Source organism: Pimephales promelas, chromosome 1 (genome assembly GCF_988280905.1).
Source record: "Pimephales promelas chromosome 1, fPimPro1.hap1.1, whole genome shotgun sequence".
NCBI classification, from domain to species: domain Eukaryota; kingdom Metazoa; phylum Chordata; class Actinopteri; order Cypriniformes; family Leuciscidae; genus Pimephales; species Pimephales promelas.
Window position 1 is genome coordinate 6,999,759 of NC_142769.1, and position 27,459 is coordinate 7,027,217.

Consider the following 27,459-nt stretch of genomic DNA (forward strand, 5'->3'; position numbering starts at 1 on the left):
CTGTCGTTTTTTTTTCTGGCCGAATTTTTGAGTTTCGACATCTCAGCTCTGGGAGGGGCTAGAGCCTCCATTTTTGCACTCAGGTCTAAGTCTCATGGCCCTCTATCAGAATCCAGAGTTTTGAGAAGATTGGAGAAACTTAATTTTTCGCCCGAAAAAAAAAACGTAAGGGGTACCACTGTGGTTTTTTTTTCGGGCCGAATTTTTGAGTTTCGATATCTCAGCTCTGGGAGGGGCTAGAGCCTCCATTTTTGCACTCGGGTCTAAGTCTCATGGCCCTCTATCAGAATCCAGAGTTTTGAGAAGATTGAAGTAACTTAATTTTTCGCCCGAAAAAAAAAAAACATAAGGGGTACCACTGTCATTTTTTTTTCCGGCCTAATTTTTGAGTTTCGACATCTCAGCTCTGGGAGGGGCTAGAGCCTCCATTTTTGCACTCAGGTCTAAGTCTCATGGCCCTCTATCAGAATCCAGAGTTTTGAGAAGATCGGAGAAACTTAATTTTTCGCCCGAAAAAAAAACGTAAGGGGTACCACTGTCGTTTTTTTTTTTCGGGCCGAATTTTTGAGTTTCGATATCTCAGCTCTGGGAGAGGCTAGAGCCTCCATTTTTGCACTCAGGTCTAAGTCTCATGGCCCTCTATCAGAATCCAGAGTTTTGAGAAGATTGGAGAAACTTAATTTTTCGCCCGAAAAAAAAAACGTAAGGGGTACCACTGTCGTTTTTTTTTTCGGGCCGAATTTTTGAGTTTCGACATCTCAGCTCTGGAAGGGTCTAGAGCCTCCATTTTTGCACTCAGGTCTAAGTCTCATGGCCCTCTATCAGAATCCAGAGTTTTGAGAAGATTGGAGAAACTTAATTTTTCGCCCGAAAAAAAAACGAAAGGGGTACCACTGTCGTTTTTTTTGTTCGGGTCGAATTTTTGAGTTTCAATATCTCAGCTCTGGAAGGGTCTAGAGCCTCCATTTTTGCACTCAGGTCTAAGTCTCATGGCCCTCTATCAGAATCCAGAGTTTTGAGAAGATTGGAGAAACTTAATTTTTCACCCGAAAAAAAAAAAACGAAAGGGGTACCACTGTCGTTTTATTTTCGGGTCGAAATTTTGAGTTTCGCTATCTCAGCTATGGAAGGGTCTAGAGCCTCCATTTTTGCACTCAGGTTTAAGTCTCATGGTCCTCTATCAGAATTCAGAGTTTTGAGAAGATTGGAGAAACTTAATTTTTCGCCCGAAAAAAAAAACGAAAGGGGTACCACTGTCGTTTTTTTTTCCGGGTCGAATTTTGGAATTTCGATATCTCAGCTCTGGAAGGGTCCAGAGCCTCCATTTTTGCACTCAGGTCTAAGTCTCATGGCCCTCTATCAGAATCCAGAGTTTTGAGAAGATTGGAGAAACTTAATTTTTCGCCCGAAAAAAAAAAACGAAAGCGGTACCACTGTTGTTGTTTTTTTCGGGTCGAATTTTTGAGTTTCGATATCTCAGCTCTGGAAGGGTCCAGAGCCTCCATTTTTGCACTCAGGTCTAAGTCTCATGGCCCTCTATCAGAATCCAGAGTTTTGAGAAGATTGGAGAAGCTTAATTTTTCGCCCAAAAAAAAAAAAAACGAAAGGGGTACCACTGTCGTTTTTTTTTCGGGTCGAATTTTTGAGTTTCGATATCTCAGCTCTGGAAGGGTCTAGAGCCTCCATTTTTGCACTCAGGTGTAAGTCTCATGGCCCTCTATCAGAATCCAGAGTTTTGAGAAGATTGGAGAAGCTTAATTTTTCGCCCGAAAAAAAAAAACGAAAGTTGTACCACTGTCGTTTTTTTTTTCGGGTCGAATTTTTGAGTTTCAATATCTCAGCTCTGGAAGGGTCTAGAGCCTCCATTTTTGCACTCAGGTCTAAGTCTCATGGCCCTCTATCAGAATCCAGAGTTTTGAGAAGATTGGAGAAACTTAATTTTTCGCCCGAAAAAAAAAAAACGAAAGGGGTACCACTGTCGTTTTTTTTGTTCGGGTCGAATTTTTGAGTTTCGATATCTCAGCTCTTGAAGGGTCTGGAGCCTTCATTTTTGCACTCAGGTTTAAAGGCCCGTACACACCGGGACGAATATCAGCTGTTGTCGCTTCACAAATGCTCTTCTATCAGCTAGAATCAGTCGGCCCATTCTCCTCTGACCTCTAGCATGAACAAAGCATTTTCGCCCACAGAACTGCCGCATACTGGATGTTTTTCACTTTTCACACCATTCTTTGTAAACCCTAGAAATGGTTGTGCGTGAAACGCCCAGTAACTGAACAGCAACAGCCTGGCACCAACAACCATGCCACACTCAAAATTCCTCAAATCACATTTCTTTCCCATTATGACATTCAGTTTGGAGTTCAAGAGATTGTCTTGATCAGGACCACACCCCTAAATGCATTGAAGCAACTGCCATGTGATTGGTTGATTAGATAATTGCATTAATGAGAAATTGAACAGGTGTTCCTAATAATCCTTTAGGTGAGTGTATATATATGTGTGTGTGTGAGCAAATCCAGAATGTTTACTGATCCTCAGGTCGGCACAGACTGGGTGTCTGTATCTGCAGGAATGAACTGCTCTCAGCAGGTTTTGGATATGAACCTGTTACGGTACCTTCACACCAGTCATCCTGGAGCACCCGCTGCTGACTTCTTTGTCTTCCACCTGTTGGACGGCAAGAACCGCTCTCCTGCTCAGCACTTCCACATTACAGTCAAAGAACTGGAGAAAGGTGGGCTGCTACTTTTTATCCCCTGATGATATGCATATATTCCAAAAGTTATCATAAAATTGTTCAATTGTGTCAGTTCTTTTCACGTCTGCTCTGTGCTGATCTGCAGGAGACATAGCATTGTTGCTGAAGCCTGTGAGGTCCAGTCGAGGGGAGCGTGTGGTTCTCACCACAGACGTCTTGCTGGCGGTAGACGGCACTGACAAGCCGGAGGAGCTGCTCTATGTCATCACTGTACCTCCAGCACATGGTCATTTGGAGTACATCAAACACACCGGCGTGCAAATTCAGTCGTTCAGTCAGCTGGACGTAGCAGCAAACCTGGTGTGTTATGTACATGACAACAGAGCCACTTCACCAAGAGAGACCCTGCAGTAAGGACCTCATGCAAGACTGATGCAGTCTGCCTTCTTCATCAACCATTTTTTTTTAATTTTGCAAAATGATGTTATAGTTTTATTTTTAGAGTTATTTTTTCACCAAAAATCGAAATAAATAATAAAAATAATATTTATTTAAATATTAAAATGTTTTGTATAATGATTCATTAATGTTAACAAAAAACATTTAGGAATTGTTTAATTATCTTTGTGATAATTAAGCACAATTTGCACTTAATTAATAATTAAAAATAATAAATAAATATTTAATATTAATATATAAGCACAATTTTCACACATATTGTAAGTACTGTAACTAAATCAATATTAATTAAATAATAACAATCTGTGTATATACAGTGTAACATCATTATATATTTATATATATATATATATATATATATTGATTATATATTGTGTATAATAAATAATAAACAACTATATATTTATATATATTGTTTATTTATTGTGGGGTAAAATATTACCCAGATGTGAGTAACCTTTTTTGTTTATCTTAAGTTTGTTTTATTTTATTGAATTTCTGTGCAACTGTGATTAATGTCCCATAAAAGTTATTGATTTGTGCTTTGTGTCTCCATATGTCTTCATTATCCATAGGTTTGTGGTCAGCAATGGCATATCAACTCGCAACGGGACCCTGGAGATCTTAGTGGAAATGACTGATAAGGTTCTGCCCACACTAGTGCATAACACTGGTCTACGGGTTCCCCAGGGGTCCACCATAACTTTGACACCTGATGCCTTATTCCTGTCTGATCCTGACAGTCCACACACTGCCTTGAGCTACAGGGTGGTCCACCCTCCCCTGTATGGCCAGTTGCTTTTGAAGGGACAGACACTGGTAGCTGGTAGCAGTTTTACCCAGCAGAACATTCAGGATCTGGCTGTTTCATACAGACACTCTGGAGGAGCTTCTCAGATCGATCGCTTCAGATTCACGGCCTCTGACAGCACAGAAAGAGGCTTCCTGCTGGACGGACACTTGCAAACTGAGCCGCTCTTCTTCACTCTGCAAGTTAGTTGCAATCATGTAGTGTGATACAACGTTTTTTGTTTTTTTTGTTGTACCTATTTTTAAAAATTCATAAAGGTCTGCATTGTAACATTTTTTTTATCAAGTTCAAGCAGGAGATAAAAAAAACAATGCAGACATTTCGGCTTATAAAAAACAAATCTTCAGGACAATCAATCCACAGACTCTATTTCAACTCCATCTGGAACAACAAATCAATATTAATAATAGGAACAATAAGAGATCGGGAAAAAATGCCATTCATAAACATTGTGACCAAAACAATTTGGTGACACTTTATAAAAGGTTAATGTATGAACTAACATGAACTCACAATGAGCAATTCATTTGTTACATTTCATTAATCTTTGTTAATATTAGTTAATAGCTGTTCATTATTTGTTCATGTTAGTAGTTTCTCAGTGCATTAACTAATGTTAACAAATACAACCTTTGATTTTAATAACTTATTAGTAAATGTTGAAATTAATATTAAATAAGATTAATAAATGCCGTAGAAGCATTGTTCATTCTTAGGTCATGTTAACTAAGGTTGTTAACTAATGAACCTTACACTCTCAGAAAAAAGGTACAAAAGCGGTCACTGGGGCTGTACCTTTTCAAAAGGTAAACTTTTGTCCATTTTAGGTGCTAATTTGTACATTTCAGGAGCTAATATGTCCATTTCAGGTGCTAATATGTACATTTTATGTGCTAATATATACATTTCTGATGCTAATCTGTACATTCAGGTGCTAATATATACATTTCAGGTGCTAATAAGTACATTTTAGGTGTTAATATGTACATTGTAGGTGCTAATATGTACATTTTATTTGTTAAGTACATTTTAGGTGTTAGTATGTACATTTAGGTGCTAATAAGTACATTTTAGGTGTTAATATGTACATTTAAGGTGCTAATATGTACATTGTAGGTGCTAATATGTACATTTTATTTGCTAATATGTACATTTCAGGTGCTAATATGTAAATTTCACGTGCTAATATGTCCATTTCAGGATTTCAGGTGCTAATATGTCAATTTCAGGTGCTAATATGTACATTTTATTTGCTAATATGTACATTTCAGGTGCTAATATGTACATTTTACGTGCTAATATGTCCATTTCAGGATTTCAGGTGCTAATATGTCAATTTTAGGTACTAATATGTACATTTTAGGTGCTGTGTACATTTCAGGTGCTAATATGTACATTGTAGGTGCTAATATGTACCACTAAGGTACCAATATGCAGCCTTTGGGTACAAAAGTGTACCTTTTGAAAAGGTACATCCCCAGTGACAGCTTTTGTACCTTTTTTCTGAGAGTGTATTGTAAAGTGTCATCAATAATTCAAAATAATCATAATCCTCATTTAAACCCAAAGGAGACATGTCTGTAAATAAAACATCCAAAACGTCTCTCTTGGTAAAAGTTATTTATCTAGCTCCACCACGGCTGGAATTCATAATCTTTTTAATACCTACTACATTTAAGATGTTCAGTATCATGATTCTACTCGATAAAGTGTCTGACAATGGGAGAAGTAACATCATGTCTGCAAATGGCTGATTTGTGTTCACTCACTCTGATCCTCAATGCTTTTGATGTTTTCCCAACATACAGTACATCAATGGATATAGGAGTAGGTAAATTAAGTTTTTAGTTGATCATGCTATTCAGGATTTGATAGCATACTTTTTTTTTTGTAGAGGAACATGTGCAATTATTATATGGTAGGACAGAAGAACATAATGTGCTATTTCTACAAGGAAAACATGCATGCTTTTTTTTGTCATCACACACAATGTCTGATTTAACTATCATATTTGCCAGGTTTTGAGATCTTTTGTAAGTAAACATTTTGACTGATGTGTTGTTCCCATTATTATAATTATGTTTCGTTTCAGATGGAGTTGAACTGTGGATTGATTGTCTAAACAGGATCACCTTAAAATGTGTAGGGTTTTCTATATAACCTCTGAGATCAGTGAATTGTTACACTGAATGCATGAAATTCACTTTGAAATTAATTTTTGGTATGTTTTAGCTTACCTCAAGGGCATCCAAGATGTAGGTATCTTTGTTTCCACAGTATTTTTAATTTTGATATTTTTAGGTTAAGTTCTTGTCATATAATGCAGGTTTATGGTCACCACCTCAAAGAACTTACACAGAGAAGTCCAAATTAAACATGATTTAATGACTCGTGAATGTAAGTACACATTGATGGCATTAGACACGAAACGAGCGGTTTGTGTAAAAAAACGAACAGTACTTATATCATTTTTACCTCTTGTAAACACAGCCACATCCAAGTGATCTGAGGGCGTGGGCGATTTGCGGCTGTGGTAAGAGGTAAAAACAATATAAATACTGTCCATTTTCTCACACAAACCGCTCGTTTCGTGTCTTAGGCCATCAATGTGTACTTACATTTACGAGTCATTAAATCATGTTTAATTTGGACTTCTCTGTGCATGCTCTTTGAGGTGGTGACCATAGACCTGCATTATATGACTGACAGACAAGAACGGTTTGACCTAAAAATATCAAAATTGAAACTCCTGTGGAAACAAAGACATCTACATCTTGGATGCCCTTGAGGTAAGCTAAAACATACCAAAAATTAATTTAAAAAAGGAACTATCCCTTTAATAAAATACCTTTTTTGAATGTCTGACTACATAAATATAGGTTAATTAGTTGGGAGAGTGCGGTAAGTGCTTTGATTGTACTTATATTAATTTTTTTTTCATATATTGTTAAATGCATATCCAACATAACTTGTATCCTGTCATTGTTTTCCAACTTTTAATCCTGCTGAAATGATGCGTGTGCCACAGATTGAAGCTCTCGACAGCTCAGCTCCACAGATAGCAGTGTTGGAAACCCTATGGAAAGTGGAGCTTCTCAAAGATGGTCGTTATGGGATCTTTATTTCCTCCAGAGAGCTTAAGGCTCAGGATAAGAACTCTGCAGACGGTGATCTGATCTATCACATCCTCAGACCGCCTTATTTTGGATACCTGGAAAATTATACCAATGGTGAGAGGTCTGTCTGTCTGTGTATCCATCTATCTAGATCTAGTCTTCCTGTCTGTAATAATGTGTTTACATCCTGTATAATCGTTGACATGTCCGTAGGTGAGTTTGTGAGGCATCGTTTCTCTCAGAGGGATCTGAACAGAAGGAATATCCTCTACGTCATAAACTCTGCTCTGGACTCTTTAACTGACAGCCTGGAGTTTGCCGTGTCTGATGCACTGGGCAAATCTGGACTTTCTCACAGGTAAACCTTGCGCTTTTGAAATGTTTTTTTTTTTTTTTTGGTAAAAAGTTTTATTTCCTTGCCCATGATAGTCATTTCTTATAGCAAAATAATATTTTTGTATTTCTCAATGTATTATGGAACATCACACATACTGTACACTTGAATGGCACATTGTTTGTGTATATTAGGATTTGTAATAAATATTATTCCCTGTATTAGATTGGAGTTTAGCTGGGCCAGTGTGGAGCTGACCAGGACTGAGTACATCATATGTGAGAGTCAGGGGTCAGTCTCACTAACCATCCAGAGGAAGGGGAATGTGCAGGACTCATCTTATGTGACTGTACAGGTATTGTGTTTAGCTTTATTTGTTGTGGTTTATTTGATTGTTTTTTATTCTTCTGCAAAAAAGGATTTTAATATATATTGAATTATATATATATATATATATATATAAATAAAAATATATATAATATATATTTGAGATATATATATATATATATATATATATATATATATTTTTTTTCCCATAGGTGAAAGAACTAACAGCATCTGCTGGAAAGGATTTTATACCGGCTTCATCTTTGATTCAGTTTGACCCAGGTAAATTGAAACACTGGGATTTTCTTAGGTTTTTTTTTTTTAAAGGGGTGGTATAATGCTCTTTTCATAAGATGTAAATTATGCCTCTGATGTCCTTAAAGTGTGTATGTGAAGTTTTAGCTCAAAATACCCCACAGATATATTATTTATAGCATGTTAAAATTGTTACTTTTTGAGGGTGAGCAAAAAACACGCCGTTTTTGTGTGTGTGTGTGTCCCTTTAAATGCAAATGAGCTGCACAATGGGGGCGGAGCTTCAAGAGCGTTAGCAGCCATGATTACCTTATGCGATTACTTCACGCAGACACCACTGAAAATTTCTAAAACTTTTAGCCTTTTATGTTCAAAATGGAGTCGAAGTCTCAAGAAGAAGTGACAATATGTAAAAGCAACAGGACATTTCTGAATGGTTAGTTGATGAATTTATATAGCTGATGTGGAGTTCTTCTAGTCATTGATTAGCATATAACTTACTGTCATAATAATCCATAAATAAATAAATATATAATATATAAATATACTATAAATAAAAGGGTTAGAACCCGTGTAAAAGCTCGTGTAGTCCCTACCAGCCATTTTTGTAGTCCTTAAAAAGCGATTTCTGAAAAAGCAATATCTTCCTTTGCTTTGAACTTTGAGCTTCGTAACTTTGCAGACGTTGCTTATGCTCAAACAGTAACATTACACAGAATACACACTAACTAAAGTTAGAAAAGAGAAATCATAATCAACCACCCCTTTAAATAAAGATGCTACAATAAGATACTACAGAACATAATTCAGTCAAAACGTGTCACCTCTGTCTTTTCTCAGGGATGGTCAGTCGAGGATGGAGAGTGGAGATTGTTCAGGACTCTTTAGAGGAAGGTGATGAGACATTTGAGGTTACCTTGATATCTCCGGTGGGTGCAATGCTGAAAGACAAATCTAAAGCCACCATCTTCATAAAGGACACAAATGGTTAGTGCGGATTGTCCAGAAGACCATATATTTGGTTGAACAGTTCCTTTAATGAATATAGCAAAAAATGGGGTTTCCTAAAAAAAAGGTCATTTGTTGGGTGTTTCTAAAGGGCAGTGCAGAGAGAACCGAATCAAAGCAAGAACTAGTATTCAAGGCCAGGAGGATGAGCCAGGTCCGTACCCTCAACACGGCTCCATCCAGGTGGAGACATTACCTTTCTCTCAGGGCTATATCAGAGGGGATGGAGATATAACAGCTGAAGCTCCCTCCACTACAAAGAAAACACTCAGAGTCATTGGGAATGGAAAAGTGGTAAGTTAATATGATTAAACACACACACACAAATATCATCTGACCTTTTCTATCTATCTATCTATCTATCTATCTATCTATCTGTCTGTCTGTCTGTCTGTCTGTCTGTCTGTCTGTCCGTCCGTCCGTCCGTCCGTCTAGTACTCTATTTATATACTATTATGGTACAAAAAAGGTTTTAAATATGTTTTTAAATATTTGTGGTTTAGATTTTCAATTTTAGTTTCTATTTAGAATTATAATCGTCTATTCCTTTTAAGCTTTATTGTCATTTAAGTTTTAGTAATTTTAGTACGTCCAGTTAATTCTCTCTACGATGGCAACATTTATTTAATTTTATTAAATTTAAATTGAACTTGTTTATATATATATATATATATATATATATATATATATATAATACATTTGAGATATATATATATATGAAGAGTTCAGATGCAAAAGCCTCTAAGTGCCATTTGAAATTCTCTTCTAAAATGATCATTTTTATCAAGCTTGCATATTTAAGTTTAGTAATTTCACTTAAATGGCAATGAAGATTACCTATTAATTGTAATTTAAGTGAAATTACTGAACTTAAATATACAAGCTTGATAAAAATGGTCATTTTAGAAGAAAATTTCAAATGGCATTTAGAGGCTTTTGCATCTGAACTCTTCATATATATATATATATATATATATATATATATATATATATATATATATATCTCAAATGTGTAATATATATATAATACATTTGATGTATATAAATATATATATCAAATGTATAATATATATATAATCGCATCCAAAATAAAAGCTTTTAGTTACGTAATAAATGTAGGTGTAGTGTGTTTAATTATTTTGTATATATAAATACACATGCATGTATATATTTAAGAAATATTGTATATATTGTATATGTATATACATATATATATATATATATATATATATATATATATATATATATATATATTATACATAATTAATATTATGTGTATAAATAAATATTAATATATTAAGAACACATTTTTCTTAAATATATAAATGCATTTGTGTATTTATATATACAAAATAATTATACACACTACGCACACATATATATATATATATATATATTCTGAATACTCTAAAGCACTTTCATCCACAGGTTCAGCCTTCGGAAATGATTCGTCATGGATCTGATGTCATTTACAAAGTAAGTGGAATAAAACAGTGTCAGTAAAGGATATGTGTTGCTTCAGGTGTGACTATATATATGGGTTATATCCAAGAACAATATTTATCTTAAATTTTGATGCTATAATTGTGTTATTATTATTAACGTCATATTAATATGCTCAATAACTTACAGTATCACGGTATGGTATCGATGGCGGTGGAGGACGACGCTGACTCCAGGACTGACAGAAAGGCACAGGTGCAGGTGACCAGCAGGGGGCAGCATCACGCTCCTGCGCTCAGGACAAAACTACAGCAAACTGTTGGCAGAGTTCTGCAGCCTTCTGGGACTCGGGTGAGAGTTTTGGGAGTGTGTCTAGAAATCGTCAAATTAATTAGAGTAATCTTTTAGCAAATAAACCCGCGTGTTTGGTGCCTCTCTCCCAAGCCTTCTTCTAAACCCTGTACTCCAGAGCTCAGTGGCTTCCTCCACTACAACGACAGCTCAGGTCAGATGTTTCACTGTAATGGAGTCTCCTGGAGGCCCTGGACACCTACTAATGAGGTCATTCATGTTCAGAGTAAATCATGATGCCTGGATCTTCAGTTTCTACATTTCATGAAATATTCATTTTCATCTCGTCTTTTCTGTACTCAGACTGTGAAAGCACAGAAATGTCCTCGAGGATGGACGTACCACAACGACTTCTGCTATATTCTGAGCACAGAGCGCAAAGCCACGTGGAGCACCGCGGTACGGGCCTGCAGAGAAAGGTAAGACAAAACAGTAGTTGCTGAATATCAGAGCCAGTCTGCTGATTTGATTCGACACATTTCACAGAAAATTGCGTAGTGTATGATTTTTGATTTTTTTTTTTGCTGAAGATATCAAATATTTTTTTAAAGTTGAACAAGTTTAACAAGTTTAAACAAGTCAGTTCTTCCCTATTGTGACGTCTGAGTGGAATTGCTTCTCGAACAAGCAAAAATGTAGGGTGGGCCTTGATCAGGGTTGCCAGATCTGCGTAACAAAACTAGATAGCCTTAAAGTAGCCCTAAATATCAACTCAAAACACGCCATTCTCACACCTAAAATACATATTTTACAGTCACTAATTTCCAAATTGAAAACAACTATGTATATCGTAGTGATCATCTAGCACATTTGTATATAATAGCATTATTTCAATACTAGCGTTTTTTTTTTAATAAAATATAAATGTATAAAAAAGATTTGCCGGCTATAACCTACGAGGTAAAAAAATAACAACATACGTCAACAGTTTCAAAGTAGCCCAATTCTGTCACAGACTTGGCAACCCTGCACTTGATTTTCACAATTCTGAATCAATTGAGAATCACTTTTTTAATCAAAATCACGATTCTCCCGAGATCCAGAACAGACAACTGAACAAAACAACTAGAGGTTCTGACAAAATGTTACATGTTAAAAAAACATGTAATTAATAATTTGAGTACATTTTTTTTTAAATCAGTTTGAGTGAACGATTCAATGACTCGTTTCATTAGGGATGAATCAGTGTTTTTGAACAAATCTCTTCAGATCTGAATGTTGGGTTTAATAGACATAGTTGAATCGTTGTCATTTAGGAATACGATTGTGTGTTTTTGAACGGAGATCGCCATATTTGAACTATTAATCTCAATGAGGAATTGATTGGATGGTTGTGGTTTGCTATTGGTGGATCTCATGTGAGTGCCCTCACGCCAGTAAACGCGTCATTAGAAAAGAGATGTCGCTGCTAGACGGAGGGGAAGTTATTTTGATTAAAAAAAAAATGTGCACGAATATATAATTTATGTAAATACTGTAGTATTCTATAAAAAATAAGAATGGTCAAGTTTGTGACTTTCATGTTGACTAACTAAATACTTGTTTCTTGAAGCTTCAATGGAAACCTGGTCAGTGTTTTGTCAAAACGAGACATGGACTGGCTGTGGGACTTCAGTGAAAGAAAACCCTTTTGGATTGGTAACTTCTTTTGTGATTAAAACTAACTTCGCAGTCTGTGTGATTACGCTGAATGTAACAATGAACTCATCGCTCTGTTTTTCTTAAACCACAGGTCTGAACGACCGTGAAAGTAAAGGCCGCTGGGAGTGGGTGGGTGGAGAGCCGGTCACTTACACCAACTGGAGGCGGAGCCCTCCAAAAAACAGGAAGAAGGGAAGCAGGAAGTGTGTCCTGGTCTGGAGGAAGACGAAATGGCAGATACGAGACTGTAAGAAAGGAAAGGGACACCGTTATGTGTGTTATGTTAAAATGTAAGACTCTGTAGTGCACAGTAATCGTGACGTGACTCCTGTAATGTGGTTTGATTCACATTAACAACTGTTTGCTGTCAACTCACCGTTTCTTTGTGTGTCTGAGATCGCACTCTTGAGTTGGTACTTATTTTGAACGAGTAATTACTTCACAACCACTAAAAAGTATGCTCTATATAGTATGTATGTAATTTGTACATACTACATTCAACATGTTGTCATTATCACATGACCTACAAGTCGCTTCACCGCCATTCATAAATCCTCTCCCGTGGCCTCATGGGATAGTAAAGTGTCCATTGATGCACACTTCAGAATCTCAGAAGAGGTAGGTCATCTTGGTAATTTTTGCTTAACCTTTTCTTTTATGAGTACTGTGAATTCGGACTTCTTTAGTCACGTATTGATTTTCACATACTATATAGAAGGAAATATATAAATATATAAATATATCAGAAGACCACCATGTGTTGTAATGTAAATGTAATATGTGCTACTTAATCGCTATGTATTTATTACTTTTTGTGCTCTGTATGTTATGGGAATGATTTTCAAGAAATCGTCTTAGTTTTGAAGCTATGTAGAATTTAGCTAGCATTAGTTTTTTTAGTTCATGAAATGATTGTTATATATATATATATATATAGAAATATATAGAAAACTGTCACTACAAAGACCCATACTTTTGAATAAAAATTCCTGACATGTTAATGACAGCTGAAATTAATGCTCTATTTTGATTTCTCTGGAAATTATAGCTACCTAACAATTGTGTCCAAGACTCTTACATTATTTGTGTATATTCATACATCTTTGATGAATTACAATAAATATCGTAGGCTCTCAGATGTTGAATTAAAATAAATAGTATGTATTTAGTTCATAAGAGATTAACATATAAAAACTTTGATAAGCAATATTTTATTTTTAAGAACTCTACAATTTGAAAGTTTGGGTTCAATAGTTTCTTTTTTTTTACTACTAAGAAATTATTTTTTATTCGGGAGGATAAGGATGCATTTCACATTACAAAAAATGTCTATGAACTAAGTTCCTATTAGTCAAAGAATCATGAAGCAAATATAGCATATTATAATGATTTGAAGACTAGAAAAATGATTCTGAAAATTCAGCTTTAAGTCACAAGAATAAATTACATTTTTAAAATATATTCAAATAGAAAATGGTTATTTGAATTCAATTAATTGTTATTTTTTATAATATTTCACCATATTACTGTTTTCACTGTATTTTTTTGATCAAATGAATACATCCTCGGTGAGAATAACATTCAAATGTTTTTGAAAGTGTCTTAGTGTATATATTTACACAAATTAGACAACCACGTTATGCTTAAATAAATCAGTTTATTAAAAGTTCTTAACCAAAATGAACTACAATATTATAAAAGTTAACATAAGATAAAAAAAAACCTTTATCCCATCTTTACGTACAAAATAAGGCACTATTCAGTGTTCTGCCAAGCAATATACAAAATACATACAAATAAAAACTAAATGACAAAATATACAACTTGTTCCAAAAACATTTCATGTGCCCAAATAAAGTCAAGTTCCACCATTTTACAAACAAATGACATACATTTCGAACTCCAGTGTCCATGATTTCTGTTGAAAAACAACATGATAGAAGGGTGACAATATTTAAAATGGCCCATTTTAATAACTGATCAGGGACTAATTTAATAATAATAATAAAAAATAGATATCACACACCTAAACCAACCAAAAAGGGCCATGAAACATTTAAATGAGTTCTTACCAAATACAGGAATGGTTTCACATTTAGCAGCTTCACCCTCTGAAAATACAATCAAATCTTTTAGCAGCTCTGCCGTCCAAAAACAATCGAAACGTTAAACAATTTAAGAGAAAATCAGAAGCAGTGAACAGGGAGGGAACTCAATCCATCACTCTTATTTTCACTTTTGTTAATATTGTTAATCTTAATTAGTTAGTCATCAAATATATTTGAGCCTATGGAGTGTTATGGAATATTTTCTTCTACGTTAGGTAATATTGTTCTCTTTTGGCTTGAAAATGTGCAAATGTACTGCCACACACAACCCAAAGTGTAGAAGGACATGTTCCAAGAGAAGGCCATTGAACATCCAGAGGTCTCAGCGTCCACGCTTCATCATTAGCGCTGAGTGTTTCACACATGACACCTGATGTCATAGAAAGCCGTGTTCATCCAGTCCTTTCACTGAAACAGGGTTCCATTTTGCAGTGGGTTTACTGGAAGCATGAACTGAAAAGAAACAGAACATTATATCAGTATTATCAGACGAGTGTTAAAGTCCAACTTTATTCCTGGCAGCTCATAAGAATGTCTATCATTAAAATACCTATACACAGTGTTGGGTGGAGTACGTAAATTGTAGTCCGGTACAGACTGGATGAAAATTGTAGTTGGTAATACATTTGAGGTAATGTATTCTGTCTACTTTTTGGTTACTTTTAACATAACACATTAATATTGATTTGAATAGGACAATCTTATTATTACCATATTGATATACTAATACAAAAAGAAAAAAGGATTCAGGGTTTCTCAAACTCTGGTTTGTGAAGGAATTCTGGTTAGTAAGTTCATAAAAAGCTAATAAATTATTTAATCATAGAATTGCCGAATAAAGATAAATAAAGACAAATCAACATACTAACAACACACATTTGATTTGTTTAATTGCATGTCATGTGATCATTAATCAGCATCAGATAACCTGATCTATCATCCATCCATCCATCTATCCATAACATCTATACCATATATCCATCCACTCACCCATTCATCCATCCATCCATCTCATACTATCCATACCATATATCCATCCTTCCATTCATCCACCCACACATCCATACCTTCCATCCCATATTATCCATCCATCCATCCATCTATACCATCCATTCATCCCATACCATCAATCCATCAATACCATCCACCCACACCATCCATCCACCCACCCACCCATACCATCTATACCATATATCCCTCCATCCACCCACCCACACATCCATACCATCCATCCATCCCATATATCCATCCATCCATCCACCCACACATCCATCCCATACTATCCATCCATCTACACCATTCAATACAATCCATCCATCCATACCATATCCACCCACCCACCCATCCATCCATCCCTCCCTCCATTCCATACCATCCATCCCATATATCCATCCATCCACCCACCCATCCATCTATACCATCCATACCATATATCCATCCATCCCATCTATACCATCCATCCCATACCATATATCCATCCATCCATCCACCCACCTATCCAGCCATCCCTTACCATCCATCCATCCCATACCATATACCCATCCATCCATCCATCCATACCATCTATACCATATATCCACCCACCCACCCACCCATCCCATATATCCATCCATCCATCCACCCACCTATCCATCCATCCCTTACCATCCATCCCATACAATATATCCATCCATCCATCCATCCATCCATCCATCCCTTACCATCCCATCCATCCATCTATACCATCCATCCATACCATCCATACCATATATCCACCCACCCACCCATCCATCCACGCGTACCATCTGTTTGTCTTTTGGTCTATTTATAAAAATTCTATATTTAAAACATTAATAAATTACTAAATATGAATACATGTTTAATCAACGTGCTACCTTGTAACTTAAGACAATCACTAATCTTAATGTTATTTTAAACGTTATTGAAATGATCCCACTAGTTTATGGTTTCAGCCGCTGCACATGAGCAGAGATGTATATGTGTTTGAGACTCATTACCTGCGCTAGCTATGACTCTGGTGTGCGATGGTGCCTGTGTTTCTGAAGGAGATGGTGACACTCTTTCCCCATAATCACTTTCACCAGAGGAGATGTGATCCCCGGCTCTAGAGTCCACCATCACATGAAGCCCGGGTCTCTTTTTATAGTACTTGGCACGGTAAGTGTCCGTCATGCAGTTATCCACAGAGAAATAAGTGGTGGGGATCCCAGGAGAGCCGACCACAGGTTTAGGAAAGATGGAGAACTTCTCCTCACCCTCACTAGCTGACAGATCATTCCTCTCCTGATCAGAGGAGCCAGACTTGGAGCTCGTGTCCGACGAGTTCATGTGCGATTCCGGCGAGTTTTCCAGCCACTTCTGCTGGACGCTCTGGGACAGGGCCGAGCGCTGAGGACTGGGTGGGCAGGGATCTTGCTGGAGGTGTCGTCGGTTCTCTGAACTCAAGATATGTGGTTTTGGAGGCAACGGTGGAGCTGCGGCGTTAGATAGAGTCCGAGAGGGAACCTGAGGAGGCATGTCAGCATGTGACGACGAATCCTCCTGCTCGGAAAAGGGACCGGCAAGGTCATCGGAGCTGTTCCACTCCGAACTGCTGGTCTTGGTGAAATAAGGAGGGATGGGGTTCCCGTTTACCACATGTGGTCGTTCTACCTCAGTCTTTTCTATCTTCTCCTTACTAGGAATGTATCTAAAAGCTTGCCTTCTGCAGGAGGAAACATAGGTCAGTTATATTTAATAACTACCTTATATTTGCCCATATGACCCGTGTGAAAAACAAGTGTGCTTAATTGTATTACTTGTAGTGTACTTCAAATCTTAAAAGTATGCTTTAAAAAAATATACTTCCAGATAATATTATATCACATAATAGGCAGTTAAATGACTGTTCCTTTACATTTCAGATCATTTTATCGTGCTTTAAAGTACACTTATTTTTTTATTGTTGACTAACATACTGAAGCACAAAGTAATTGATTAGAATTTCAACTATAGTATGTTATTTGATAGTACATGCATTTATTTATTTATTTATTGATAAATAACATTTATGATTTAAATCCATATATTTTAACTAGGGCTGTGCAAAAATTAATTGCGATTAATCGCTTCCAAAATAAAAGTCTGTGTTTACATAATATATTTGTGTATGCTGTATATAATTATTTTGTATATATAAATACATAAATGCATGTATATATTTAAAAAAAATGTGTTATTCATATATAAAATATTTATATTTATATAATATAGATTATATATATATACAGAATTTAAGTGCAAATAATTCTTAAATATATACAGTACATGCATGCATAGGTATTTATATATACAAAATACAAAACAATTATATAAAGCACACACAAATATATTATGTAAACACAGACTTTTATTTTGGATGCGATTAATCGCAATTAATTTTTGCACAGCCCTAATTTTAACTGTACTAAACTGCAACTTTGTCATTACAAACTGAACATATTCACATATGTGACATTAAAGTTTCAATAGAAATTACATTAAAGTATATTTTGTTTACCATAAATGCTAGTCAGCACATTCGGCAGTACACAAAACTATTTCAAAGTCAATAGAAGTGTAGAAGTAATTATGAAATTTAATAAATATGTGGTTAAGTCCTACTTAAGTGTGTCAAAATCACTCAAAATATGTATTTAATGCAATTAGCTGAACTTAAAACTAATACATTTTCATTTAATTGCAATTAAGTGTCCAAAATACCACATTAATTCCAAGCAATTATGTTGTTTTAAAGTATATTACGTCTATGTGAACTCTTTTTCAAACTTGTGCTAAAGTATACTTCTTTTTCGCAAGAGTAGACACTGCAAAAAACTATACTGAAACATTTCCATAAATGACCCGAGTCACATGTATACACAAATTATGCAAAAAATGTCCTTTGAAAAGTTTTTATTCCCATAGAGCCTAAAGCTTATGAAGGGTCATCTAATGCAAATGCCATTTAAGCACAGAATTATGCGCTAACATGACAAAAAGTATTTAGGCACTTCAAAATGTTCAAATGCATTGCATTACAGATATATATATATATATATATATATATATATATAGTGTTTATGGTTTTATACAACTGAACATTTCTGTATATGGAAAGTACACAAAAGCTTCATGCATACATATTTCCAAATTACTAACCTTGGAATAACAGGACTCATGGAACGATCATGTGCTTTCTTTTGGTAGTCACCTATAAGATAAATGATTCAAAGCATTAATGTTTTATGTATAGCTGCATGCATCATTTAATGTGTTGTTATCGTTTTTAAAATGTACATCTCAAATGAAAAATAATGTGAAAAGACAGAATATCTCCAGACAGACTGAGGCTGAATTCGGTCTGATGCGTTATGTAGACGTGTTATGTAACAGGTGGGGTTCAGTGAGGATGTGTCTCAGTGGGGCATCTGGCGGCCAGTGCTCAGCGGGGGCTCTGGGCCTGTCTGAAGTACACAAGTCCAAAGAGAAAAGGGCCAGGCTGGGCCATCCGGTTCAAACCAGCTTCTCTGTGTGCGCCAATGGCTTGTTAACAATGAGCTCAAGGGGTAAACGCGATCATAAAAGTGCCCATGCCAAGTGGCAAGTGAGTCAGAGAGCTTGGGTTCTAAAGAGAAATCAGTGTGTTGCTGTAGTGACCGCACCTTTAAATCTGACTAGCTGTCAGGTGACCACACAGCGGCATGCTGGGAACACATTCACAAGCACAACAACAGTGAGATTGTCAGGGAAAAACAGCACCACTGTGCAGAAAGCTCAAAACAACGGCAGTTTTCCAAGGAATGATAGAATAGCTACTTAATTATCCCTAAAACCGTATTCTGGACAAATGTGGGCAAAATAGTTTTGACTTATTTAAAAATAAAATTCTGAAGTTTGCTTCCTGAACACACATAGTTTTACTCAATTTTACAATGTTAAGTGGGTGGAAAAAAAACCTCCTTAATCTTGTATTTGGGTCAAAAATGGGCACCCATAGAAATGAATGGGAAAAATTAATTTAGAGCATTCTAAAATAAGCCAAAATAAGAAAAGTAAAGTCACTTCATCTTTAAGTTTTAGCTCTTAAAAACTTATTGGAATGATATATTAATGTAGTTAAAAAAATAAAAACTACATAGTAATTCATTTACATAGCAATAATTTACATAGAAAATATGGTACTTTTTGAAGTAAATAAATTCAAAAATACCCCCAAAATAAAAGAGAACACCATAAATGGATAGACAAAACTTTATCGAAGACAGTGATATAACATTTATAATAAATAAAAATTAGGATCATACCCGAGTCCTCTGTGCTCACATTTGTCCACAAATACAGGATTAAGGGCTATAAAGTGAATACGGTTTGAGGGCTACAGCATTCAGGAAATCAAACATTTATTTTTAGGACTTCCGACCAAACTTTGAGACCATCTTTAATGCTAGTGCACTTCTAAAAGTTGACTAAATTAAATCGTATGCATGGCCCTTTTATCAGGTACACCTGTTCAACTGTCTGCTCAGATATTTGCAATAATGAGCAATCACATGACAGCAACTCAATGCATTTAGACATGGTCAAGATGATCTGCTGAAGTTCAAACTGAGCTTCAGAACGTAAGTGACGTCACTTTAACGTGACATGCAGACGGGCTGCTCTGAGTATTTCAGAAACTGCTCATCTACAGTGATTTTCATGCACAAAACCAGGATTTTCAGAGAATGCTCGTCTAGGGTTTACAGAGAATGACATGAAAAATATAAAATATCCACTCCAATAACCAGACTGGTTCCAGCTGATCAAGCATCAATGGCTCACCAAAAATGGATAATAAAAGATAGGAAAAAGTTGCCTGGTCTGATGAGTCTCGATTTCTGTTGAGACAAGGGTCAGAATTTGTTGTAAACATGAAAGCATGGATCCATAGTGCCTTGTATCATTGGTTCAGGCTGGTGGTGGTGGTGTAATGGTGTGGGGGATGTTTTCTTGGCACACTTTAGGCCCCTTAGTGCTAATTGGGCATCGTTTAAACGCCACAGCCTACCTGAGCTTCGTTTCTGACTATGTCCATCCCTTTATGACCAGTGTACTCGTCTTCTGATGGCTACAGGATAAGACACGTCATCATCTCATCTCAAACTGGTTTCTTGAACATGATAATGAGTTCACTGTACTAAAATGGCCCCCACAGTCACCTCAATCCAATAGAGCAGCTTTGGGATGTGGTGGAACAGGAGATTCGACAAATCTGCATAAACAGCGTGACGCTATCGAGACAATATGGAGCAAAATCCCTGAGGAATATTGTCAGCACCTTATTGAATCTAGGCCACCAAGAATTAGGTACTTGCAATGTGTACCTAATAAAGTGGCTGGTGACTTATATAAAGGAAATAAGAATGAAAATGAAACACTAGAGGGAGCTAAAGATAAAAACTTCACATTACTGGGTAGACAAGTCCATCATGAGGATTTCAAATTTGTTTAGCTGTAAAAGTCAAAGTTATACTTCTGCTATAACATCACATTAATATAATTTTACTGAAGCTGAACTGCAACAACACATTTCAATTTACTCTAATAATGCATATTTTTACTATAAAACACATCATAAAAAAGAAGAAATTGGCAGATGAACTCTTTAATTAGTCCAACACTTTTCTTCATGGGATCGCCGGTTCGTCTTTGAATCTGGGCACAGTGGTTGCCCTGAGCTCGAGCCCCCTGAGATTCAGCAGTGTGTGTGTGTGTGTGTGTGTGTGTGTGAGAGAGAGTGAGATGTATCAACACACATTGCCTTTCCCTTCCTTCTGTTATTTTTTCCCCCAGCGCATTAACAACTAAATCCCTTTGGCTAGCATGCAATTATGAGAGGATTGGACTTTAGACCCCATTTTCAGTTTTTTTTCAAGCCTGTCGTGTTTAAGCTGTTAAGCCTCATGAGAAGAACCTCCATTTAATGGCCATCCCTTGCAATTTTGGAGCAGAAAACAAATAAAACACTGCTGAAGTCCAAAATAAATCACCACCCGTAATATGACATTCTGGACCCTCGATGTGACGGATCCCTCCATCAGGGCAAGTTTAGGGGATTTCTTTCCTTCGTTTAATCTTCCACCAAGCAATCCAATTGTTTAGAAAAAAAAACAGCATCTCTTTTCAAGAAGCCGCATGATTTGATATCATAATCTTTCATGTCTGCAAACATTGAGGGATGATTATATATGATAAAGCATTCGGTGTTCCAAACTCAAAAGCATGAGTGATTCTTGCCTTTATAAACTCCACTAATAAAAGATAATCGTGCTCAGATTCGATTTGTTATGAATGACTAAAATAAAAGTGTGATGAATAACCTATGAGTAACATTCTGGTTGGTTAAATAAAAACGAGCACATGACCAGCTGGCGGGTTATTTTGGTATTTATTATAGCATTTATTAATATTTTTCATTGGTTTTTTTTTTTATTCCTTTCAGTTTTTCTATTTAACTGAAATGTAATGTGCTTGGATTTTATTTTTTATATTTCTAGTATATTGACTTATTTTTAAGTATTAGTTTTAGTACTCCAACGAAACGAGAAACGTGTGCAACTAACCGAAATCATTTTTAAAAATGTTTTTTATCAAAAATTACAATACTTTACATTTTTCTCAGCTTTATTTCAATTAAAATAAACAAAACATTAATAGTTTGCTTATACTTTACAATCAGGCCTCATTTGTTAACATTAGTTAATGCATTAACTAACACGAACTAACAATGAGCAATACATTTTACAGTATTTATTAACTTTTGTTAATGTTAATTAATAAAAACATTGGTGTTTATGTTACTTTACAGTGCATTAACTAATGTTAACAGATACAACTTAACAGAAACGTTGAGATTTACATTACCTAAGATTCATAAATGCTGTGGAAGGTTCATTGTCAGATAAAGTTACCCAAAGTAGTTAAAGGAGTAGTTCACTTTTGAAAAAAACTTTTGCTGATAATTTACTCACCCCCATATCATCCAAGATGTCCATGTCTTTCTTTCTTCAGTCGAAAAGAAATTAAGGTTTTTGATGAAAACATTCCAGGATTTTCTCCATATAATGGACTTCAATGGGAACCAAACAGTTCAAGGTCTAAATAAGAGTTTCAGTGCAAACTGTTCAAAGGGCTTTAAACGATTCCAGACAATGAATATGGGTCTTATCAAGCGAATTAATCACTCATTTAATAAATAAACAACCAAGTTTAAGTTTTATAAGCTTAAATGCTCGCCTGTGATGCACGCGCATGCATCGTGCATGTATCGTGACTCTCCTGTTCGAACTCGTTCCTCAAAATGAACAAATCTTTTTTCGAGTCATGACTCGAAGTGTCCTTGATAAGACCCTTATTCATCTTCTGGAATCGTTTAAAGCCCTTTGAAGAGTTTGCACTGAAACTGTCTTGAACTGTTTGGTTCCCATTGAAGTCCATTATATGGAGAAAATTCTAGAAATCCTAAAATCCTAGAATGTTTTCATCCAAAACCTTAATTTCTTTTCGACTGAAGAAAGAAACACATGGACATCTTGGATGACATGGGCGTGAGTAAATTATCAGCAAAAGTTTTTTAAAAAGTGAACTACTCCTTTAACTAATGTTAACAAATGAAGCGTTATTGTGTTGGCGTAAACGTTACCAATAGTTTTAGCAACAAATAATAACACTGCATAAAATTGCTTTTTAAAAATGATTGTAAGATCATTGGCTTGCCGAACTAATGTGGACACGTGGGGAACAAACGAGCTTAGCCGGCCATCACGTGTGCAGTTAGACTGGTTTCAGAAGCTGAGGTAGAGTTCGGGAGTGTTAAACTCAAACCATACGTCAACACTCAACGTTTAAACCAACATGAGATCACTGCCAGCTCAGCAGCCGAGCGACACACACCTGTTCTTCAGGCTCGATAGTCGAGTGAATCAGACCCAAACAAATCTAGAGGCTCTTAGCTGGAACACAGCGTCAAGGTGATGATACACAGGGCAACTTTTTTGAGCAATTTTTGCTGGGCAATCTTGCTTGGGCACGTTCCCATTGAAAATGGGCATTTCTATCTGGATACTTTAGGTTGGTCGTGTGTCTCATCTGGTTGCCAGTTAATGGCAACATTACTCAAAAAGTTGTCCTGTGTATCACCACCTTTAGCTTTATAGATTACAATTAAAAAGTGTGTAACAACATATTACCATTATATTGTTTATACATTACCAAGTAATTAATTAATTAAATATTTTTCTGTCATTTAATTCCAGTTACTTCTGATGTAATTGCATTAAAGGAGTAGTTGACTTCTCTTCTCAAAGTTAAAAAACCTTAACTTTTAAACAAAAAGCCTCATGTCATCCAATATGTCCACTTTTTTCTTTCTTTAGTCGAAAAGAAATTAATGATTTTGATGAAAACATTCCAGGATTTTTCTCCATATAATGGACTTCATTGGGAACCAAATGGTTCAAGGTCCAAATGAGAGTTTCAGTGCAGCTTCAAAGGGCTTTAAACGACACCAGACGATGAATAAGCATCTTATCTAGCGAAACGATTGCTCGTTTCAAAAATAAATGAACAAAATGACTCGAAAAAAGATTCGTTCATTTTGATTAACGAGTTCGAACAGGAGAGTCACAAACGGGCATCACAGAACAGAGCAAGGCGAGCATTTGAGCGTATAACACTTAAACTTTTATATTTATTTTTTAAATGACCGATTGTTTCGCTAGATAAGACCCTTATTCATCATCTGGTGTCGTTTAAAGTCATTTGAAGCTGCACTGAAACTCTCATTTGGACCTTGAACCATTTGGTTCCCATTGAAGTTAATTATATGGAGAAAATCCTGGAATGTTTTCATCAAAATTTCTTTAGATTAGCTAAAATGGGTTTCACATCAGAAGTTTGCACACATTGCAATCAAAATTCTACAGATACATAGATCCATGCAACCTGGCACTGCACTCCAATCAAACACTTTTGGGAAGAGGTCACACAATTGGATGACATGGGGGTGAGTAAATTATCAGCAAAAGTTTTATTTCAGCTCTATGTTTTAATGCAACCTTCCTTTAAATACAATTTTTAATTATTTATTTGAAATAATAAGCAATTTCATGCATCCTTGATGAACTCTAATGACTTTTTAGAGTGACTAACCCAACACTGCATATTACAGCTACATTAATCTAGGAAAGTACTGTAATATTTGCAAATATAAATTTGTATAGATATGAATCACATTAGACAAGACTGAACTGGATCTGCCAAAATATTTCCTGATGTCTAAGAATAAATATTTTCCACAGTGCAACAAGATCTCTCTTAAATGCTAAGTAGAGCACTCTAATCTCTTTATGGTTTTAATGTGGCATACAGTACATGAAATGTCATGCTACAATCTCTTTACTATATTCATACTTTCACATTTATAGGCCCAAACATCAAAGTAAATGGGCCGGGCCATTCTCGAAATAACAGAGAGCCCTGTCTTCATTTAGTTTTAAGGATTAGGCTCATTTAGTTGACATTTGCAGCAAAAGCACAAAGATCAAGTTATGTAAGGATTTCAGACTTTGGTTCAGTTTAAATTACACATCAATGTCATGACACTCAGCAATGTCAGCATGCATATGTGTGTGTGTGTGTGTGTGTGTGTGTGTGTGTCTGCAGAGGGAGAATAGCGAGTCTCTGTGAAACTATTCAGAGCAAACAGCAGCCCTGACAGGAAGATCAACTGTCATGGGTTCGTCTGTTCAACACACCGAACTATCAGCAACTCCTGCTGGTCTGACCTTTACAAGCATCTTATGGGATACAAAGCGCACACGGCACGCTAAAAACTTGAGCGCGGCACTGATACTGAACAAGAGGACTGCAGAGACAATGAGACCGTTTCCATTTATGAGCAAGAGAAAGCACATCCTGCCAGCAGCTCTTAAAAAGCCCTCTGCCGTGCACAAACAAGGACAATGTTCAACTGCGCTGTTTACTGAAAGCTTGGGTTGTTAACATGGGATTTGACATTTCCTTCCTTTGCAATATGAACACAGGAAGAGCGGGAGTTATCTCAGCGTGCAAGTCACACTTAAAAATGTATGAAGTTAATTTGCTTTACATCAAATGTCATTCTAAGCAGCGTCAGGTGATTTTCAGTGAATCAAAAGTAAAAAAAAAACACTAACTTGTGTTAAAGTCGGCATGAAATCAAATTTGAAAAACCTTCTTTTTATATGTAATATTGTAGTGTTTATTATAAATGATTTATCTGTGCATTTCATAATTTTTTTAAAATACATGCACCCTTATAATCTTTAATCAAATACATTACCCTTCCCTCCCCCTTCGAAGGTGCACCGCCTCTCAGATTCAAATCTCCATCCATTTTGTTTGCAACGCCCAACCTCCAACGATCCAATAAATTCTCGAAGGACGTGATCAAGCCCCGCCCTACATTTTTTTTTTCTAATTTCAGAAGCCGTTTCACTCGGATATACGTCACGACCCTGATATTGACAATCTCAACTTCTGCTTCACGCCGACTTTAAATGTTCACAAATGTCTTGTGCTGCCATTTAATTGAATCATAATATTTAAATTAGGGCTGTCGAACGATTAATCGTGATTAATCGCATCCAAAATAAAAGTCTGAGTTTACATAATATATGTGGGTGTACTGTGTATTTATATATTTATACAAAATAATTATACACACACGTGCATGTATATTGAAGAAAAATATTATTTATATATAAAATATTTATATTTACATATCATTTAAATTGTATATAAATCTATATACAGTATATACATGAAAATATTTCTTAAATACATACAAGCATGTGTGTGTATTTATATAAAATAATTATACACAGTGCACCCACATATATTATGTAAACACAAACTTTTATTTTGGATGCGATTAATCGTGATTGGTCGTTTGACAGCCCTAATTTAAAAATATTATAATTATTAAAAACGGTGTAGCTATCAATTATTAAAATATAATCTATATATAACTATTTTATATTATATATATATATTGTTTCAGAGACGGGAAGGGTTTGGTTCATGTTGTCGACATGTTGAGAAGACGCTGTTCCACTTTGCATACACTTCAGAAGGTTGCGGACCACTATACGGAAAGACCATACGGAAAAAAAACAGATGCAATTGTTCCTGTAAGAATCGCTGTATGAAGCGCTGAGGAAGATTCAATGGACTGTGGTCGACCAATCACAACAGACTAGGCCATCTGACCAATCAGAGTAGAGTAGGCTCTTGGAAAGGTGGGGTTTAGAGAGATTGAATCTTCAAACAAGTCATTTTAGGCTCTCTGAGAAATTAGGTGATGTGCAGTGTATAGACTCCTTTTGCGCCGACGTCACAGTTACGTCACGGCGCTAGCTGGAGGCAAAACAAAGTGAAAACTAGAGGCTGCCAATACAAACCAGCACAGATTCGGCTACATAATAAGGAGCTTAAATTATTGTTACTATTATTAAATGTCATCTAGTTGTGTTGTTTGGTGCAAGAATTGATGAAAAATGAATATGCTGCATCTGGAACTTTTATTTCTAGAAAATATTCACATCATTAAAATCACACTGTAATGTCACTCTTTACATTGTCGACGTCTCGGCAGAACTGTGGATCGTACACACAAGTCTTGTACAGGACCATATAGGCATCTAAAGATTCATATGCCCTCAGTTTCTCTTTACGATCGGTTTCTCTATAAGGTAGGTGTAGAAGTCAGGCCACTCAACCGAGGTAACGTAACGTTAATCCTGTCAGATCTTCCATGCATTGAGTGAGCGTGTAGGCGGCTACGGGTCGGCCAATCTGGTTACGTC

The 27,459-nt window shown here is 35.9% G+C and overlaps 2 protein-coding genes and 1 long non-coding RNA gene across 6 annotated transcripts in view; 1 reads left to right on the forward strand and 2 right to left on the reverse strand.

Moving 5' to 3' along the window:
- Positions 1 to 13,163, forward strand: part of frem1a (Fras1 related extracellular matrix 1a) — a 92,521-nt gene extending 79,358 nt beyond the window's left edge. For both annotated transcript variants that reach the window (XM_089121269.1, XM_089121296.1), the window contains 15 exons: positions 2,542 to 2,737; positions 2,847 to 3,111; positions 3,736 to 4,153; positions 7,000 to 7,201; positions 7,301 to 7,445; positions 7,647 to 7,776; positions 7,961 to 8,030; positions 8,844 to 8,990; positions 9,103 to 9,305; positions 10,440 to 10,487; positions 10,644 to 10,805; positions 10,899 to 11,015; positions 11,109 to 11,224; positions 12,358 to 12,443; positions 12,538 to 13,163. In XM_089121269.1, the coding sequence (XP_088977395.1) occupies positions 2,542 to 2,737; positions 2,847 to 3,111; positions 3,736 to 4,153; positions 7,000 to 7,201; positions 7,301 to 7,445; positions 7,647 to 7,776; positions 7,961 to 8,030; positions 8,844 to 8,990; positions 9,103 to 9,305; positions 10,440 to 10,487; positions 10,644 to 10,805; positions 10,899 to 11,015; positions 11,109 to 11,224; positions 12,358 to 12,443; positions 12,538 to 12,740 (2,508 nt within the window). In that variant the 3' untranslated portion in view covers positions 12,741 to 13,163. The remainder of the gene's footprint in view (positions 1 to 2,541; positions 2,738 to 2,846; positions 3,112 to 3,735; positions 4,154 to 6,999; positions 7,202 to 7,300; positions 7,446 to 7,646; positions 7,777 to 7,960; positions 8,031 to 8,843; positions 8,991 to 9,102; positions 9,306 to 10,439; positions 10,488 to 10,643; positions 10,806 to 10,898; positions 11,016 to 11,108; positions 11,225 to 12,357; positions 12,444 to 12,537) is intronic.
- A 920-nt stretch (positions 13,164 to 14,083) lies between these two features.
- The window catches only part of usp53a (ubiquitin specific peptidase 53a), a 65,069-nt gene continuing 51,693 nt past the window's right edge, over positions 14,084 to 27,459 (reverse strand). For all 3 annotated transcript variants that reach the window (XM_039669749.2, XM_039669748.2, XM_089121584.1), the window contains exons 16-18: positions 18,734 to 18,785; positions 16,552 to 17,258; positions 14,084 to 15,007 (exon numbers count right to left, since the gene is read on the reverse strand). In XM_039669749.2, the coding sequence (XP_039525683.2) occupies positions 14,931 to 15,007; positions 16,552 to 17,258; positions 18,734 to 18,785 (836 nt within the window). In that variant the 3' untranslated portion in view covers positions 14,084 to 14,930. The remainder of the gene's footprint in view (positions 15,008 to 16,551; positions 17,259 to 18,733; positions 18,786 to 27,459) is intronic.
- Positions 15,334 to 15,829, reverse strand: LOC148998321 (uncharacterized). The gene is made up of 2 exons (XR_016146918.1): positions 15,780 to 15,829; positions 15,334 to 15,621 (listed from the first exon to the last, which is right to left on the reverse strand). It is a non-coding gene; the product is annotated as an uncharacterized LOC148998321 (long non-coding RNA).